The sequence below is a fragment of the Protopterus annectens genome, chromosome 3.part1 (assembly GCF_019279795.1).
Source record: "Protopterus annectens isolate FY-2018-M chromosome 3.part1, PAN1.0, whole genome shotgun sequence".
NCBI lineage: Eukaryota > Metazoa > Chordata > Ceratodontiformes > Protopteridae > Protopterus > Protopterus annectens.
Window position 1 is genome coordinate 1,265,647,433 of NC_056732.1, and position 20,651 is coordinate 1,265,668,083.

The following is a 20,651-nucleotide window of genomic DNA, read 5'->3' on the forward strand; positions in this document are numbered from 1 at the left end:
TCCAGCTATTCTATCTCCTATAGTCTACTAAGATGGAATATCTGCTTGACTTACAAAGCCATGCCTGACCCAGCTCTGTTAGAAATGCTACATCTAAAGAAATCCAAATCCCTCCGCACCACACGCTCCAGAGACCTCAACCTCATTACCACAATCAGCAGGACATGCTGGAGGGACAAGCTCATAATCCAGAGACTGCCCATGCTCTGGAATAGACTTGCCATACATGTCAAGCAGAGCACCTCACTAGCCCACCTCAAGAGAAATCCTGATGAGTGGATGGGAAATAGAAAGTTCACCCCAGGGATCACTCCAGTGGCTCTACTTGATAGAGGCACTACGATCTAAGAACAGGCGGCACAATGCCAAGACACTTCTATGTGCTAGGCTTATAAAGGACCCAAGGCCATTAGCCTAGTACACACTTATGAACCATTTGTAACCTAACTAACTTTAGCAAACATGTATTCAACACCATGCTCTCTAATCAATTGGAATATAATAATAAAAAAATAAATAAACTAGGATGATGCTGTACTAAAACTGAACTCTCTTCCTTGATATCCTACACAAAATTAGAAATAAGGGAACTAAAAACAAATGATGTACCCATGTTAAACAATACAAGAAAACTTGCATGCATTGGAGAGAAAGCTGGGAAAAATTAGCAGACAAAACTCCACAGAACCTCCAGCACTATAAAAATCTTCACAATTCCCTCCCCCCTTAAAAAAACAAACAAAAAACTCCTGACAAAAAAAAAATACTAAAATAAATTCCAAGCTAGCAGCAAAACTGATCCCAAGAAGTTCTGGTCAGCTGTTAAAACAAATACTACAACCAAGATAAAAATATAATCCCACTCAATCTTCAAACAATTTACTTAATTTATTTTACATTTGATTACTGGGAATGGTCCTTTTTCATCTGAGGCCCGGGGACAAAAGCTCCACATAATGCATGTTAATTTTGAGTACATTAAGTATCACAGTGAATTTACATATACATGACCATATAATAGTAAAACAGATTCCATACAAACATTAAATAACTTCTGTAGAGAATCAGTTAGAAAATCCATATAAGGGTTTTTTTTTAAACACATTGTACTTCCTTATCTGAGCTTAAAGAACCTGTGTGTATATAGAGCATTAAAGTCAGTTTATTAGAAGTAATAGCAATAATTAATAGTAAAAAGTAATGGCAACAGTTGAAAGATATAGTCAGGAGCAGTGTATGGGCATAGCCACTTGTTGGATAAGTGAGATTTTAGCATCTTTTTACATTGGGTCAGGGTTGTAGTGGATGTTATGTTCGAAGGTAGTGCATTACATATTTTGGCTAGGTTATTTGAGAAGAGGGCTTCTCCAGCAAGATTGCTTTCTGTGGTAATCTTTATAAGGAACAAAAGGGTAGGTTCCACAAATGTATCCGAGGTGGAGGACTTCGGAAATGAATATGGTAGTTCAAACAATATATTCGTAAGAATAAGACTCCAATAGAGTAATCCACATGAATCCTCGTAGGATCAAATAGTTTATTACACGCAAGACTAAGCAAAGCAAGTAACGTAAAACAAGTAACGTAAAACACTCCAACAAGCGTTTTTCGTTCGGTACACTGCCCGAACTTCTTCAGACAGACGTTAGTTCTGTTAAGGTGCTCAGTTTAAATACTTAAATTTACAAGATTAATTAATTAAAACAGTACCCTACATAATTGGATAACCATCATAAACAAATAAACTGAAATAAACTGAGTCAACCTAGCTAGGTGAAGTGACCTACTTAAAACAGCAGGGAACATCTAATAACCAGTAATTAATTACACATTTTTTATATATAAAAATGACGAAAAATAAAATGTACAAATCAACATTGTACAAGATAAATAATTGAGTAAACAAGAGCATAATATTTGGGTATAAAATTAACGTAAAGTGTGTCTCTAAAAGTACCAAGTAATAATAACTACTGGATGTAAACAATAATAATAATCGGGATGAGACAATAAAAATAATCGAATAGAAAAGGGGAAAACATAAAGTAAAATACAATATATAATAGAAAAAACTTATTCGATTTTAAAAACATCCTATTTTAACATCAAAACATTAAAACATTAAACCATTAAAACATTTCGACCCTCTGATGGACACAACCTTTATGATGTAGGTATATATAAATGTATGAAATAGTGTGTATACAGTGTACATTCAACAAACCTTATTTCCGCTGTCAAACTAGTGTAGTTGTAAATCAGGTAATATACTAAAAGGACCACTATAATAAAATGACAGCGATATGGCCAAGGGAATTTACAGCTCTCTACACTGAGACATATATTTCATTACCTATAAAACATAAGTTTCAACATTAGGAGGTTTCCTTAGGGGGAAGTCAGTTACGTGCGTACACCTAGATCCCCATTTCACGTAACTAAAACCTGGACAGGGAGTTTGTATGTAAATTATAATTTTATCTTAATAAACTATTCAGTTTTAGTAAACACATAATCGAACAAGCCACCAAACGTAACTGCCAACTAAGTTCCTCTTCCAATTGGAGCCTAAACAAGTTATCATTAACTAAGTTAGGGTTGTTGGTCTGTACTTGGTCGATGGTCATAAAGTCAAATGAATGGCCTTCATTCCTATTACAGTGTTTTGCCAGGGCGTTATCATCCTTATTTGTACTAATTGCATAACAATGTTCATACACCCTGTCCTTCAAACGTCTATCTGTTTTACCCACATAAAATGCGGGACATTGTTTACACTGTGCCAAATAAACAACTCGCCTACTATTGCAGTTAAACTTTTTCCAAATCACAAAGGTGTCATTACCTATTGTGAATGAGTCTGCAGTGTTGATGTATGCACAGTGTCTACATGCCCCGCATTTTCTGGTGCCCCCCTTAACCTTGTGTCTCACTGATTTCCTTTCAAGAAGTTGTTTCATATTGGTGCCCCTCCCAAATGTAATGATAGGTCCTAGTTCAAAGGTTTGTGTTGGTTCATTGTCCGAAGATAGACAAAACCAATATTTACTAAGAACCTTGGAAATTTCAAATTTCAGTAGGTAAAAACAAATGAAACCATAAAGTTCTTGTTCCTCCCTATAGTCCCGACAGTGGTAACCCCCGAGTTGTTAAGGACCTCAATACTTTGAGTGTTGGTCCCATTTGCGTATGATTCAACAGGGTATGTGCCTATATTCTGTGGCCCCAATATTGGTTTGTAAATCCCATGTTCCCTTTTTAAAGTAACCTCCTTAAAGATTCCTTCTAGAAATGAACTTGGGTATCCCCGGTGTTGAAACATTTGATACAAGTTCTCACATTCATAAACAAAGTCTTCCTCAAGTGTGGTCATCCTGGCCACCCTAACCAGTTGGCCTTTCACCACTGATTTCTTCTGGTGGCTAGGGTGGGAACTTGAAAAGTGTAAATGTGTTGGAGAACGTGCTTTTCCTATGAATTTTAGATGTGTAGTGCCCTTGGTGTTTACTAAGGACAATGTCCAAGAAACAGATATTGTTTACTTGAAAGTTCATAGTAAACTTGAGGAACCCTGTTGTAGAGTTAAGAAATTTAACAAGTTCCTCAGCTGATGTCTCATCCCCTTTAAATAAGATGAAGATGTCGTCCAGGTATCTTTTGTACATATAGATATGTTGTTTCCAAACACTGTTCAGCACACAAGATGTCTCCCAGTGGGCCATAACTAAATTTGCAAAGCTTGCGCCCACTGGGGACCCCATAGCTACACCTATTTTCTGTAAGAACAACTTGTCCTCAAAGGAAACATAGTTGTTCTTCAGAATAATGTCCAGGAGTTGTTCAACTAGGTTACATTGGTCGCTGGTGGCTCCCTTTGACCCTATAAATTCTACAACCCACTGGATGCCCAAATCCTGGGGGATACTAGAATAGAGGTCACACACATCCACTGTCAGGAAGTTAAGGGAACTGTCAAACACCACTTTCTGTATACTCTCGAGAAAAGACCATGAATCCCTTAGTATTTGAGTTTCCTTCTCCACATATTTTTTAAGGATTAAGTCAACCAATTTGGCAGCAGGGTAAGTTATTGATTGACGTGCATCAACAAGTGTACGAAAAGGGGGATTTTTTAAGTCTTTATGGAGTTTCGGAATCTCGAAAATTTTAGGGATTCTTGGGGCAAGCATTGTTAAGTATTGGCTTTGCTCACCATCAATTAGGCCATCAATAAATAAGTCATTGATATGCGACTTAATATGATGGTATGCTTGGTTAAGCTGGTTCTTACTTACTGGCTCGTAAGTGTCCTTTTCAAGTAGCGTGTACATAATTTTTACATAATCAACATTATGTACAATTGCCAATCCCCCTCCCTTGTCCGGTTTCATGATTCTCACTGGTAAGTTCATGAACAGTGTCAGTAGATGTTTATCATCCTTAGAAATGTTGGACTGATAATTACGACATGTTCTAGAAACTATTTCTCTAAATTCTAGTTCGCAAAGCTGTTCAAACAAATACAGTGAGTTGTTCAAGGGTGGGTTAAAGCTACTAGGGACACGCAGTGGGTCAACATGTGAGTTGGAATCACCAAATATCATGTTGAGATTCAGCTTCCTGATGAACATTTTAAAATCAATTAACAGTTCTACAATGTTACAAGCCTGTGAGGGTACAAAAGTAAGCCCTTTAGCAAAAAGTTCAACCAGTCCACTGTCTACATAACACTCGGTGTAATTGTAAATTTTAAAGTCAGCATCCTTATTCATCACAATTTCAGATAACATTTATCCCACTGTTTGTTGTTGCTCCGCGTATTGTAGTGTCTCTTCGGGGGAACTGGTTGTTGTGGTTTACAGTTCCTCCCCCTCCCCCCTCTGTAGTTTTTCTGAGGGCATTTATTTGACCAGTCATCCCCCTCCGTAGTGTCAAAAATGATGTCAGGGTCATTTGAACCATCAATTCCCCCATGTTCCTCGTTCGCCAAGTTGGTATCCGTATTTTGACTGGGTTTATGATTACCCTGTCCGATGTAGTACCCTGTTGTTTGTTTCCTTTGTCTAGTAGAGGTAGAATTCAGTTGTCTTGACCGAGTTTGGAGACCAGGGGGTTTAGGAAACGCCAAGCCTTCCCTATAAGCCCTGAGGTCCCTCTCAAGTTTTTTAATTTTGGTTGCTTTCAATTTTGACATCTGCTGGGCAATACTAGATAAGGTTCTGTTAAATTCGAACTCATATCTGTGAAAGTCCAAGTCACCCTTAATCTCCTTTTCCAGTGTTGTTGCCTCGGTAGTCAGACTGTCAAGTTCTATTTGATAATGCTTAACCATGCATTTGAGAACAACTAGCCCATGGTTGTTAAACAATTCGACCAGTTCATTATAAAAGTCAGATCCAAATTCCAAACCATTTGGATAAACAAAAAGTCTTAGGCCCTTAGGGACTATTTTCTCCCTTATACACTTATTCAAATAGTTTAGTTCCAGTTGCTTTTTCTTAATTTTATAAAGTTTGTTGTCAAAACTTTTAAGTTTCTCTACCAAAGAAGTGTCACTTACTGTCTCAGTGGAGCTCTGAACAATATTCCCCAGGTCTTCCAGGTTGAGTTCATCATTAAGCCAGTTCCGTGGGTCGAAATTATTGTTTGTGTTTGTTTCAAACCTTGTAGTTCTTGCCCCAGTAGAACCACAGGGTTGTATATTAGGTTGGTGTTTAGAGGTTCCCTGCGTTTGTATTGGACTCCGTAAGATATTACTAACAGGGTTAACACCCTGTTGACTAACGAAACTGACGCTTTCAACTTTCTCCGATAAACGGTCCAACCGTGTGTTGATCAGTTCTAGAAGTTGAGTAAGATTTCCTTGCGTAAGGTTGCCTTGCGTAAGGTTTTCCCCTTCCTGTATGTCCGCCATCCTGATACGTGTGAACCGACCCTCAGAGCAAACCAAGAACCAAAAGACTGAGTACGTAGCAAAAACAACAAGAAACAAAAGGGTAGGTTCCACAAATGTATCCGAGGTGGAGGACTTCGGAAATGAATATGGTAGTTCAAACAATATATTCGTAAGAATAAGACTCCAATAGAGTAATCCACATGAATCCTCATAGGATCAAATAGTTTATTACACGCAAGACTAAGCAAAGCAAGTAACGTAAAACAAGTAACGTAAAACACTCCAACAAGCGTTTTTCGTTCGGTACACTGCCCGAACGTCTTCAGACAGACGTTAGTTCTGTTAATTTGCTCAGTTTAAATACTTAAATTTACAAGATTAATTAATTAAAACAGTACCCTACATAATACATACAGAAAATGCGGGGCATGTAGACACTGTGCATACATCAACACTGCAGACTCATTCACAATAGGTAATGACACCTTTGTGATTTGGAAAAAGTTTAACTGCAATAGTAGGCGAGTTGTTTATTTGGCACAGTGTAAACAATGTCCCGCATTTTATGTGGGTAAAACAGATGGACGTTTTCTGAAGTCCTCCACCTCGGATACATTTGTGGAACCTACCCTTTTGTTTCTTGTTGTTTTTGCTACGTACTCAGTCTTTTGGTTCTTGGTTTGCTCTGAGGGTCGGTTCACACGTATCAGGATGGCGGACATACAGGAAGGGGAAAACCTTACGCAAGGCAACCTTACGCAAGGAAATCTTACTCAACTTCTAGAACTGATCAACACACGGTTGGACCGTTTATCGGAGAAAGTTGAAAGCGTCCGTTTCATTAGTCAACAGGGTGTTAACCCTGTTAGTAATATCTTACGGAGTCCAATACAAATGCAGGGAACCTCTATACATCAACCTAATATACAACCCTGTGGTTCTACTGGGGCAAGAACTACAAGGTTTGAAACAAACACAAACAATAATTTCGACCCACAGAACTGGCTTAATGATGAACTCAACCTGGAAGACCTGGGGAATATTGTTCAGAGCTCCACTGAGACAGTAAGTGACACTTCTTTGGTAGAGAAACTTAAAAGTTTTGACAACAAACTTTATAAAATTAAGAAAAAGAAACTGGAACTAAACTATTTGAATAAGTGTATAAGGGAGAAAATAGTCCCTAAGGGCCTAAGACTTTTTGTTTATCCAAATGGTTTGGAATTTGGATCTGACTTTTATAATGAACTGGTCGAATTGTTTAACAACCATGGGCTAGTTGTTCTCAAATGCATGGTTAAGCATTATCAAATAGAACTTGACAGTCTGACTACCGAGACAACAACACTGGAAAGGGAGATTAAGGGTGACTTGGACTTTCACAGATATGAGTTCGAATTTAACAGAACCTTATCTAGTATTGCCCAGCAGATGTCAAAATTGAAAGCAACCAAAATTAAAAAACTTGAGAGGGACCTAAGGGTTATAGGGAAGGCTTGGCGTTTCCTAAACCCCCTGGTCTCCAAACTCGGTCAAGACAACTGAATTCTACCTCTACTAGACAAAGGAAACAAACAACAGGGTACTACATCGGACAGGGTAATCATAAACCCAGTCAAAATACGGATACCAACTTGGCGAACGAGGAACATGATGGGGGGATTGATGGTTCAAATGACCCTGACATCATTTTTGACACTACGGAGGGGGATGACTGGTCAAATCAATGCCCTCAAAAAAACTACAGAGGGGGGAGGGGGAGGAACTGGAAACCACAACAACCAGTTCCCCCGAAGAGACACTACAATACGCGGAGCAACAACAAACAGTGGGATTAATGTTATCTGAAATTGTGATGAATAAGGATGCTGACTTTAAAATTTACAATTACACCGAGTGTTATGTAGACAGTGGACTGGTTGAACTTTTTGCTAAAGGGCTTACTTTTGTACCCTCACAGGCTTGTAACATTGTAGAACTGTTAATTGATTTTAAAATGTTCATCAGGAAGCTGAATCTCAACATGATATTTGGTGATTCCAACTCACATGTTGACCCACTGCGTGTCCCTAGTAGCTTTAACCCACCCTTGAACAACTCACTGTATTTGTTTGAACAGCTTTGCGAACTAGAATTTAGAGAAATAGTTTCTAGAACATGTCGTAATTATCAGTCCAACATTTCTAAGGATGATAAACATCTACTGACACTGTTCAGGAACTTACCAGTGAGAATCATGAAACCGGACAAGGGAGGGGGATTGGCAATTGTACATAATGTTGATTATGTAAAAATGATGTACACGCTACTTGAAAAGGACACTTACGAGCCAGTAAGTAAGAACCAGCTTAACCAAGCATACCATCATATTAAGTCGCATATCAATGACTTATTTATTGACGGCCTAATTGATGGTGAGCAAAGCCAATACTTAACAATGCTTGCCCCAAGAATCCCTAAAATTTTCGGGATTCCGAAACTCCATAAAGACTTAAAAAATCCCCCTTTTCGTACACTTGTTGATGCACGTCAATCAATAACTTACCCTGCTGCCAAATTGGTTGACTTAATCCTTAAAAAATATGTGGAGAAGGAAACTCAAATACTAAGGGATTCATGGTCTTTTCTCGAGAGTATACAGAAAGTGGTGTTTGACGGTTCCCTTAACTTCCTGACAGTGGATGTGTGTGACCTCTATTCTAGTATCCCCCAGGATTTGGGCATCCAGTGTGTTGTAGAATTTATAGGGTCAAAGGGAGCCACCAGCAACCAATGTAACCTAGTTGAACAACTCCTGGACATTATTCTGAAGAACAACTATGTTTCCTTTGAGGACAAGTTGTTCTTACAGAAAATAGGTGTAGCTATGGGGTCCCCAGTGGGCGCAAGCTTTGCAAATTTAGTTATGGTCCACTGGGAGACATCTTGTGTGCTGAACAGTGTTTGGAAACAACATATCTATATGTACAAAAGATACCTGGATGACATCTTCATCTTATTTAAAGGGGATAAGACATCAGCTGAGGAACTTGTTAAATTTCTTAACTCTACAGCAGGGTTCCTCAAGTTTACTATGAACTTTCAAGTAAACAATATCTGTTTCTTGGACATTGTCCTTAGTAAACACCAAGGGCACTACACATCTAAAATTCATAGGAAAAGCACGTTCTCCAACACATATTTACACTTTTCAAGTTCCCACCCTAGCCACCAGAAGAAATCAGTGGTGAAAGGCCAACTGGTTAGGGCGGCCAGGATGACCACACTTGAGGAAGACTTTGTTAATGAATGTGAGAACTTGTATCAAATGTTTCAACACCGGGGATACCCAAGTTCATTTCTAGAAGGAATCTTTAAGGAGGTTACTTTAAAAAGGGAACATGGGATTTACAAACCAATATTGGGGCCACAGAATATAGGCACATACCCTGTTGAATCATACGCGAATGGGACCGACACTCAAAGTATTGAGGTCCTTAACAACTCAGGGTTTACCATTGTCGGGACTATAGGGAGGAACAAGAACTTTATGGTTTCATTTGTTTTTACCTACTGCCCAGAAGCCTTTGAAATTTCCAAGGTTCTTAGTAAATATTGGTTTTGTCTATCTTCGGACAATGAACCAACACAAACCTTTGAACTAGGACCTATCATTACATTTAGGAGGGGCACCAATATGAAACAACTTCTTGAAAGGAAATCAGTGAGACACAAGGTTAAGGGGGGCACCAGAAAATGCGGGGCATGTAGACACTGTGCATACATCAACACTGCAGACTCATTCACAATAGGTAATGACACCTTTGTGATTTGGAAAAAGTTTAACTGCAATAGTAGGCGAGTTGTTTATTTGGCACAGTGTAAACAATGTCCCGCATTTTATGTGGGTAAAACAGATAGACGTTTGAAGGACAGGGTGTATGAACATTGTTACGCAATTAGTACAAATAAGGATGATAACGCCCTGGCAAAACACTGTAATAGGAATGAAGGCCATTCATTTGACTTTATGACCATCGACCAAGTACAGACCGACAACCCTAACTTAGTTAATGATAACTTGTTTAGGCTCCAATTGGAAAAGAAGGAACTTAGTTGGCAGTTACGTTTGGTGGCACACAAAACCCCTGGCCTCAACGAGGCTTGTTCGATTATGTGTTTACTAAAACTGAATAGTTTATTAAGATAAAATTATAATTTACATACAAACTCCCTGTCCAGGTTTTAGTTACGTGAAATGGGGATCTATGTGTACGCACGTAACTGACTTCCCCCTAAGGAAACCTCCTAATGTTGAAACTTATGTTTTATAGGTAATGAAATATAATATGTCTCAGTGTAGAGAGCTGTAAATTCCCTTGGCCATATCGCTGTCATTTTATTATAGTGGTCCTTTTAGTATATTACCTGATTTACAACTACACTAGTTTGACAGCGGAAATAAGGTTTGTTGAATGACTGTATACACACTATTTCATACATTTATATATACCTACATCATAAAGGTTGTGTCCATCAGAGGGTCGAAATGTTTTAATGGTTTAATGTTTTAATGTTTTGATGTTAAAATAGGATGTTTTTAAATCGAATAAGTTTTTTCTATTATATATTGTATTTTACTTTGTTTTCCCCTTTTCTATTCGATTATTTTTATTGTCTCATCCCGATTATTATTATTGTTTACATCCAGTAGTTATTATTACTTGGTACTTTTAGAGACACACTTTACGTTAATTTTATACCCAAATATTATGCTCTTGTTTACTCAATTATTTATCTTGTACAATGTTGATTTGTACATTTTATTTTTCGTCATTTTTGTATATAAAAAATGTGTAATTAATTACTGGTTATTAGATGTTCCCTGCTGTTTTAAGTAGGTCACTTCACCTAGCTAGGTTGACTCAGTTTATTTCAGTTTATTTGTTTATGGTGGTTATCCAATTATGTAGGGTACTGTTTTAATTAATTAATCTTGTAAATTTAAGTATTTAAACTGAGCACCTTAACAGAACTAACGTCTGTCTGAAGAAGTTCGGGCAGTGTACCGAATGAAAAACGCTTGTTGGAGTGTTTTACGTTACTTGTTTTACGTTACTTGCTTTGCTTAGTCTTGCGTGTAATAAACTATTTGATCCTACGAGGATTCATGTGGATTACTCTATTGGGAGTCTTATTTTTACGAATATATTGTTTGAACTACCATATTCATTTCCGAAGTCCTCCACCTCGGATACATTTGTGGAACCTACCCTTTTGTTTCTTGTTGTTTTTGCTACGTACTCAGTCTTTTGGTAATCTTTATAAGGGGTTTGCTAGAACATAGGATCTGACACTGGAGTATGGTTGTAGTAGGTTTTGCAGGGTAAATGTTTTCTCTGGTTGATAAAAGATTTTGTGGGCCATGGTTAGTTTGTTAGGAGTTGGGGGAGTTCTAACCAGTTGAGGAGTTTGAGTGCTGTACAGTGGTATGACCTAAAGGGCGAGTTTGCTGCATATCTGGCAATTTTGTTATAACAGGAGACTAGTTTTGCTTACTTGAATATGGGTGATGCATATAGCAGAGTTGAGATCAGATGGGATTGGGAAATAGTAGTTTGTGTTTTTGTAAGATACTGCTTGTTTGTACAAAGTGTACCAAGTTTTTTTCTGTACTTTTTATGGTTTGGGATATGTGGATGTTAAATCTCATGTTGCTGTCTATTTCACCTCCCAAAAGTTTGGTGTGAGGTGAGGGTGAGTTGATGTTTGTTGATACAATGTTGAAAGTGGAAAAGGGGTACAGTAGCTTTAGTGGGGTGGAATAGCACAAGTTTTTTTTTGAGGTCCAGAATTAGTTGGGAGCTTGCTAGTCAAGTTTCTACTGTTAGGAAGAACTCTTGTTAGTATTTGCAGTTCCTGTGGTATAGTAGCAGCGCCATATCACTGTAGAATCCCCTGCATACTGAATGAATGAGGCATTCGGGGCTGAAGTATGAAGGTTGTTTGTAAATATAGAGAAGAGTAGGGGGCCTACTATAGAGCCTTGGGGGAACCCCTAGGGTCACAGAAAGAAGGCTGGCACCCAGTTTGGTAGCCCTGGAACCAGGCGAGTATACTGACATAGATTCAACTCTGAGAGCATTCATAATTTTGTTGTGTGAGACCATATCGAAGGCTTTTGATAAGTCTAGAAAAATAGAGGATACATATTTATTATTGTTTCTATGAAGGTTGACAGTGTAAGTAAATGACATTACCGCAGTGGTAGTACTGTGGTATGGGCAGAAACCGTGCTGAGTATTGGTTAGTAGCTTGTTAGTATACAAGTAGTCCATTATTTGCTTATGTACAATTCTCTCTAGTATCTACACTATACACTAGTAGACATACAGTTTGACACATATATTACATGTAGTATAGCATCTATAGCAAAAGGTTTTCATCTTGCCTATCCACAGATTACGCAGCAAACAAAAATAAGTCTACATTTACCCTACAACTTGTCTACAGCTGCTCCAAAACGTCTATTAAGCAAACTTAAAAATCTGCTCTTCCTCTGCAGATAACTTTCTTAGTACATTTCTTAAAATGACAGCAAGCAATATAGCATATCCCACATCCATCCTTATGAATAGATGCATACAGTAATCTTGGGTTCCCAGAATGAGGAAAAGGTCACTTATCCCCCTCCATAAAGGTGGAAACTCAACCGATATAACAAATTTTAGACCAATAGCAATTCTATTCCCTTTCAATAATATTTGGAAAATGTATCCACAAAGAACTTCTAAATTATCTCTGCCAGAAGCAACTTCCAACTCCAGCCCAATGTTGTTTTCTACCATCCCATAGTAGTAATACAGCTCTGCTAGCATTTACTGATGCAAGCAAAGCCAAGGATAGCCGTAACTTAGTTTCTGCCCTATTCCTTGACTTATCAAAGGCCTTTGATAGTCTGTCATGCTAAACTCTTGGCATAGATTTCCTCACTAGGTTTGACACCCAAAACTCTAAATTGGTTCAAGAGCTACCTCAATGACCAACACCAGTTAGTGAAATGGCAGTTCAAACACTTTGCCTGTCAGTGCTGGCGTCAATCCTTGGGCCTCTCCTCTTTTAATATTAGCAACTCATTCCACACATGCACACAACATGCTTCTCTCATACAGAACACTGATGACTCACCACTTATGTTAATCTAATGACACAGCACATTTTCAAATTACTCAAGAATCCTTCACTGCCACTGAAAAATGGCTACATAACTCTCAACCCATGCTTAACCCAAAAAAGATAATATTGCGGTTTTCGAGAAAGCCCAGTCGCATGAAAAGAATAACTTTAATATATACTCCCTTAATGCCACCAGTATTGAAACAGCCTCTTACACCAAACTACTAGATATGACAATTGATGATGATCTCAAAATCAAAATGCCACCAAAAAAAAAAAAATTCCAGACCCCTACATCTAGATTCACAATAGAAAATAATTATTTCCTGCCTGCCTTCTCTTCTCTATGGTGCTCCTATCCTCACAAATCTCCAGACCTCATATATACAAAAGTGTGAACAATGTTTTAACAAGTTGCCAAATTTGCACCCACTACCTTACCCATCACTGTACTGTACTATAAGAACTCAACTCGCTTGCACTACCCTAGTACTAAGAATATACACAGTTACTCACCACGTGCAAAATTACTCACTATTGTCCCCTGCCCTAAATTCAGCCCTAAAAATACCCCCCAAACATTCACTGCAATCAAATGTCCAATCACAACTCACTGGTCATAAACCCTACAAATCTGAGGGATACTGTCTATATTCTTGCTCTGTTGCTAACGCTTGGAATACTATTCATATGCCCATCAGGAAAAACTCTCCTCCTAATCCTTCAGACTTTCTCTTGAAAGACCGTACTTTAATGTACATCTTTGCTCATGTTCCACACCAGAATAGATGTTACCTTATATAAGCTCAATACTTACTCGTATAGTATCCCCTCTTTCTTGCCTCTTTCACTGCTAACTCCTCTAGTAACTTATGTTCAAATATCTTGAATTTCCACCCTATTTTTTTAACATTTAGGCTAGAATCTGTCCTTTTCAATTCAAGTATCAAGCACAGAAACTATACTTGTACAGCATTTAGGAAAATAATATATTTTTTAAGGTTTACACTATAATTATCTATCATGCTTGTTAGTAAATATGGATGTAATCATGCCTGCCTCACACTGCTTTACAAGTAATTGCTTATTTCTATATAATTAGTATATATGGTTTCAATCTTGTCTACTTTGCATTTCTTAATTTTTATGCATATGTATTATATTAAATATTACATTTTTACTATGTACTGCATGCTGTTCTGAGTTGTGTTTCTTCTTGACTGATATGTTATCTGGAGTAGTTTACTATGTACTGCTTGCTATTCTTGGATTATGTTTTGTTTTTCTTCATGACTGATGTATGTAAACTGGAGCTTTTCTCCCCGGGCCTCCTATGAAAATGGACCCCGGTTCAGTTAGACTATCCTGGTAAACAAATAAGTATGTGTGTGTGTGAAGTGATGGATAGGTATGGTGTTAAGGAGAGGAGTGCCGGAGGTCAGATGATAGTGGAATTTGCTAAAAGAATGGACATGGCTGTGGTGAATATATATTTTAAGAAGAGGGAGGAGCATAGGGTGATGTATAAGAGTGGAGGAAGATGCACACAGGTGGATTATATCCTATGCAGCAGGGCCAGTCTGAAGGAGATTGGAGACTGTAAAGTGGTGACAGAAGAAAGCATAGTTAGGCAGCATAGGATGCTGGTCTGTAGGATGACATTGGTGATCAAGAGGAAGAGGAGAGTGATCGTAGTGCCAAGGATCAAATGGTGGAAGTTGAAAAAGATGACTGTGAGGTGGAGTTTGGGGAAGAGTTAAGACAGGCACTGGGTGGCAGTAAAGTTACTGAATAGCTGGGTAACTACAGCACAGCTGTAAGGAAGAGACTGCTGGCAAGGTGCTTGGTGTGACATCTGGACAGAGGAAGGAGGACAAGGAGACCTGGTGGTGGAGTGAGGAAGTTGGAGAGGTGGGATTGTCAGATGAAGAAAGTAGACGGGAGTACAAGGAGATGAGCCAAATGGTAAAGAGAGGTGGTGAAGGCTAAGGATAAGTTGTATGAAAGGCTGCAACACTAAGGAGCAAGAAAAGGACCTGTACCAATCGGCTAGACAGAGGGACCGTGCTGGGCAGGTAAGAGTGATGAAGAATAATGAGGGAAACGTACTTACAAGCAAGGAGAGTATGTTGAGCAGATGGAAAGAGTGCTATGAGGGGCTGATTAATGAAGAGAATGAGAGAGAGAAGGTTGGATGATGTGGGGATAGTGACTCAGGAAGTGCAACAGATTAGCAATGAGAAAGAAAGGACAGCTATGAAGCGGATAAAAAATGGAAAGGCTGGTCCAGATGACATACTTGTGGAAGCATGGAGGTGTTTAGGAGAGATAATGGAGTTTTCAACCAGATTGTATAATGAAATCTTGGAAAGTGAGAGGATGCTTGACGAGTAGATAAGTGTTTTGGTACCAATTTTTAAGAATAAGGGTGATTGTGCAGAGCTGTAGTAACTACAGAGGGATAAAATTGATCAGTCACAGCATGAAGTTATGGGAAAGAGTAATGGAAGCTAAATTAAGAAGAGAGGTGGTGATTAGAGAGCAGCCGTATGGCTTCATGCCAGGAAGAACACTACAGATGTGATGTTTGCCTAGAGGGTGTTGATTGAGAACTGTAGAGAAGGTCAGGAGAAGTTGCATTGTGTCTTTGTGGACTTAAAGAAAGCATATGACAGGGTGCCTAGAGTCGAGTTGTGGTATTGTTGGTAGAGAAGTATGCAAGAGTGGTACAGGATATGTATGAGGGTAGTGCGACAGGGGTGAGGTCTGTGGTAGGAGTGATGGATGCTTTCAAGGTGGAGGTGGGATTACATCAAGGATCAGCTCTGAGCCCTTTCTTATTTGCAATAGTGATGGAAAGGTTGACAGACGAGATCAGACAGGAGTCCCCGTGGACTATGATGTTTGCAGATGACATTGTGATCTGTAGTGAGAGTAGGGAACAGGTTGAGGAGACACTGGAGAGGTGGAGATATGCTCTAGAGAGGAATGAAGGTCAGCAGGACTAAGACAGAATATGTGTGTGTGAATGAGAGGGAGGATAGATGAATGGTGAGGATGCAGGGGGAAGAGTTGGTGTGGGTGGATGAGTTTAAATACTTGGGGTCAACAGTTCAGAGTAATGGTGAGTGTGGAAAAGAGGTGAAGAGAGTACAGGTGGGGTGGATGAGTGTCAGGAGTCATTTGTGACAGATGGGTACCAGTAAGAGTGAAAGGGTAGGTCTACAAGAGGGTAGTGAGACCAGCTATGTTTTGTGGGTTGGAGACAAGTGACATTGACATAAAGGAGTCTGAGATGGAGGTGGCAGAATTAAGATGTTAAGATTTGCATTAGGCTGTGACTAGGATGGGCAGGATTAGGAATCGGTATATTAGAGGGTCAGCTCAGGTTGGACTGTTTGGAGGCAAAGCCAGAGAGGCGAGATTGCATTGGTTTTGGACATATACTGAGGAGGGATGCTGGGTATATTGGGAGAGGGATGCTAAGGATGGAGCTGCCAGGTAAGAGGAAAAGAGGAAGGTCTACTAAGATGAGGTTTATGGATGTGGTGAAAAAGGGCACGCAGGTGGTTGGTGTGACAAAGCAAGATGCAGAGGACAGGAAGAAATGGAAACAGATGATCCACTGTGGTGACCCCTAATGGGAACAGCCATAAGAAGATGTCTGTATATGTCTGTGTAATATATATAGCACTAGATTGAGTGTTAACTATTATGATCTTATACTTTGTTAAAATGCTGATTTTTCTCTGGAGCCTTTTTTCCCTGGACCTCCATTGAAAATGGACACTTGCCCAGTTGGACTATACTGGTAAACAAATATCAAATAAAAGAGTGATATAGTAAAGGACTTGTTATGACAGAGCTCAGTTCATTAAATACCATGGGTTTAATGTTGATCTTCATGTATTACTGATGGCCCAGGAAGACACCACACTTTCTAGACAGCGCTTTCCCTCTCTCCACTCGTATGATATTTTGCAAAATTATTAAATTTGACATCCATCTTTCCTCCGTTTTATTTCTCCTATTGCTTTACACAAAATGCTTCCTGTTTGCTTTATTCTAATGTTTTTCCTCCTGTCCAGCTCTTTTCCTCCTAACTCCTTTAGACCTAAACTGCTCTTTCCTTACCTACTCTGTATGTCGTCTGGCCATTACATGACCGTCCTCTCTACTACCCATATTTGTATTCTGTACTGCATTGCAACTACTATCCCTGTTGTTATTGCTGTGTAACTCTATATAAATGCGACCGATTTTTAAAACTGATCTACATTGAATTTGCATTGTACATGTAACTGTGAAAAAAATATCAATGCAATTGTAAATAAGAAGGAGCATCTCTCGCTTTTGTGAATATTTAATAAGTTTACATTGCTCTTTGTTATCCTACAAGGAAAATTATTGTAAATTTATTTTTCTCTTGTATACTTTTTCATATTGATGTATGGAGCTTTTCTCCCCAGGCCTCCATTGAAAAGGGTTTTACTTTGGCTGGTCCAGACAGACTTTCTTGGTAAACAAATGTAACTAAATAACATAGTGCACTGTTCTGCATGATAATCTCAGAGCATGTACACGTTTAAAATGTATATATATAAGGGTTATTAGAATACTAATCCCCTCAGAGCTATAACTGTGCACACTTCTGAAGCAAATTGAGTCTAATTATTATTGAATGAGATTAATACAGGAACTGTGAGTGTTTGAGCTATAAAAGATATAACTGCTTCTGTTAATGCCTTCTCCCCCGAACACACATGCGTGTGCACACACACTTCAATGAGAATGAAAGCAGCAGATACTCTTAGCTTAGTGTGTCTGGTTAATTCTTCCACTTCGCCATTGTTACAATTGATGCTGAAGCAGACAACTGACAAAGGCAGATATGCTACTAAACTCCTCAGTATTGCTTCATTCTGAGGATCAATTGGTGTCCTACCAGGTTCAGTTATCTGGCCAAATGTTGCATTTCTTTATGCATTATTCATTTAGTCTTGCATCTTTAGGCTGCACCTAACCCACCGTCTTTGTTTCATAGGGAATTGGATGCTAATGAACTTTCTAAAATGTGTTGTGAAGATGAAATCCTTCAAGTCTAAGTGCATAGTTTCAGCTATTCAGCCTGTACCACAGCATAACCCAAGACAAGAGCCTGAAGACAGCTTCTGTTCTTCAACACCAGACAGGTGAGCTTATATAGGGTCCAAATGCATAGCTTGACTAGATGACTGTGCTTCCTGAATGAAACAAATGCAAAACTTTTTTTCTGTATAAGCTTGCACATCCTTTCTGTTGTCCATCGTACTAACCTTTGGTTATAAATTAGAATTAGCTAGGGTCCTAACACTGTCTTTAGCATAGCAGGATTTATGAGGCAGAGGAATAATTGACTAACCATTTATTTTTTTTTGATAAGTCCTTACTGATGAGTATAGGATCTAGCCAACATCTTTGGCTTCCAAGGTTGTTAGCACAACATTTTCTCTATGTAGGCCATTCATCAATCATATATGATAGTAGTTATTGCTAACAGAATGGCACCTCCATATCCAGTATGAAGACTGAAGAACAGACTTGATTTATAAGACACCAGCCCCTTCAGGAAATTTGTAGCATTTTTTTTCAATCTACTGCACCTAGTCTATTAAATATCACCAAAATGTACCAGGGAGCTCCAGTCCACCAAAATGCAAAGTTCATTACACTGCAAAGCTCTTGAGACCAGCTTTTTGTAGACATTATTATGTATTGACAAAGACAGTCTGGAGTTTCCTTGTGAATTTTTTATGGATTACTTTTATTTGGTGAACTCCTTCTGGCTGCTATACCCTTCTTTTGTCTTGATTATTGAATCCCATCAAGGTACAATACTGTAGTATGCTATTTCTATATGCTGTCACTAAGTCAAGGGGTGTAGTACTGGACCCATTTGGCATTTGTTGTTCTACACCAGCCTTACCACTGGTACAGTATAAAACATTGCTTTGCACTATTTTTTATCTAAATGCATGGTGTTTATCCCACTGCATTCTCCTGCCTTCTACCATGAGTCACAGTGCAACAGCTAAAGTAGTGTGACTTCCCCAGGATGGGCATCTCAGAAGATGGGTAGCTCTCAAAAGTATCACCCTATTGGAGAACAGATATTTTCCAATAGGGTATTAGTATGAGAAAAGGCCCGGAAATAGTCTGTTGCTTCACAGTAGCTTAAGCTAGCATGGACTGAAAAATGAAAGGGCACCATCTTGCCTACTCTCATTAAGCATAAAAGTTTAGTGAGCATTACAACAAAAGTTAAAAAAAAAATAAATAAATAAAGCAGATTGCTCTACTAATAAAAGCAACTTCAGTGCAGTTTCAAGTACTTGCTGTTTGACTTTCCTTTGTCTAACCAGGCTTAAAAAAATAGCAAGAGTGGGGAAATTAAAAAATGCAATTTTGTACACAGTACACATGAGAGTGCATACTCCTCCACCTAGCTCTATATTCCTGGACAGAGCTAAGAACAACGAGGTGACAAAGGCCCAAAATTTGAGAATTTTTAAATATTACCCTAATTCAACTTAATAGAGTAAGAGGTTTTTCATCAACAAGCTTTTTTTACTGAATAAGAAGAAAGATGAAACTTACAATAGCCAAGTTTATGGATTGCAGTTTTCAGACATTTACTAGAAAATATCATTTTTAAGGGCAGAGCAAATGAGCCAAAACCAGGGAGAGGAGATGCATTGCTATGCATTGTTTTGTACTGTACATATTTTTTCATTCAGTTGATCATACGACATCCGAAGTGTAGATGGTCAGTGGTTGTAATTGATGATTGAAAAATACTTCTCAAGTAAAGCACTCCAAAATATCTGTTTCTGTGGTACCTATAATGAAACTTGGTAGCTATCGAGTTTCTTTGAGACTGAGTAACTTTTATGGAGTAGTACTCAAGGCTTCACATGGCATATATTTTTACATTGTCCACAGGGAGACAGAAGTTTTTCACAATTCAATATACAAATATCTGTGCACTGTGGTGGTGGTGCTGCGGTAGCATTGTTGCCTCACAGTAAGACATTGTCCCATTCGATTATCAGCTAGAGCATCTTCTGTGTGGAGATGTGCGTGAATGGGTGTACCTTTGTTGAAGGTTGTGGGTCAGAGCTGGCAACTCGGCACATAAAAAATCTACTGCCAATCATTAGCGGACCGGAGTTCCGCTGTGGCGACCCCTAACCGGGAAAAGCCGAAAGACACAGCTGTGCACCTGTACTTACCTTTTTAAAGTGTCCTGCATAAATGCTATGAGGACCATGGAAAACATTTTAACAAGGAGTGTCACATGTTGACATTTACCTGGATAATTTGTCCCAGAGCCATGCTAGGGCGTATTTACAGAACTTAGAGGAAGCACTGAAGAATGGATGACATAAGTTTGTCTTAACTGCAGCAGGTAATGTTTATCTTGCACATGTTCTACACTCAATTTTCATTTTACCATCTCTGACTAATGCTGAATAAATATATTTACTGGAAAACAGGTTCTTAAAATCTGACATCCTTGTTAGACTGCATCATTTGTTACACAAAGTTAAACTGTGGAGGG

General features: G+C 38.7%; 1 protein-coding gene across 1 annotated transcript in view; it reads left to right on the top strand.

Moving 5' to 3' along the window:
• LOC122797766 (protein brambleberry-like) overlaps window positions 1–20,651 on the top strand; it is a 439,351-nt gene that overhangs the window by 238,974 nt on the left and 179,726 nt on the right. Inside the window, exon 7 of the mRNA XM_044066288.1 lies at window positions 18,096–18,243. Within this exon, the coding sequence (XP_043922223.1) occupies window positions 18,096–18,243 (148 nt within the window). The remainder of the gene's footprint in view (window positions 1–18,095; window positions 18,244–20,651) is intronic.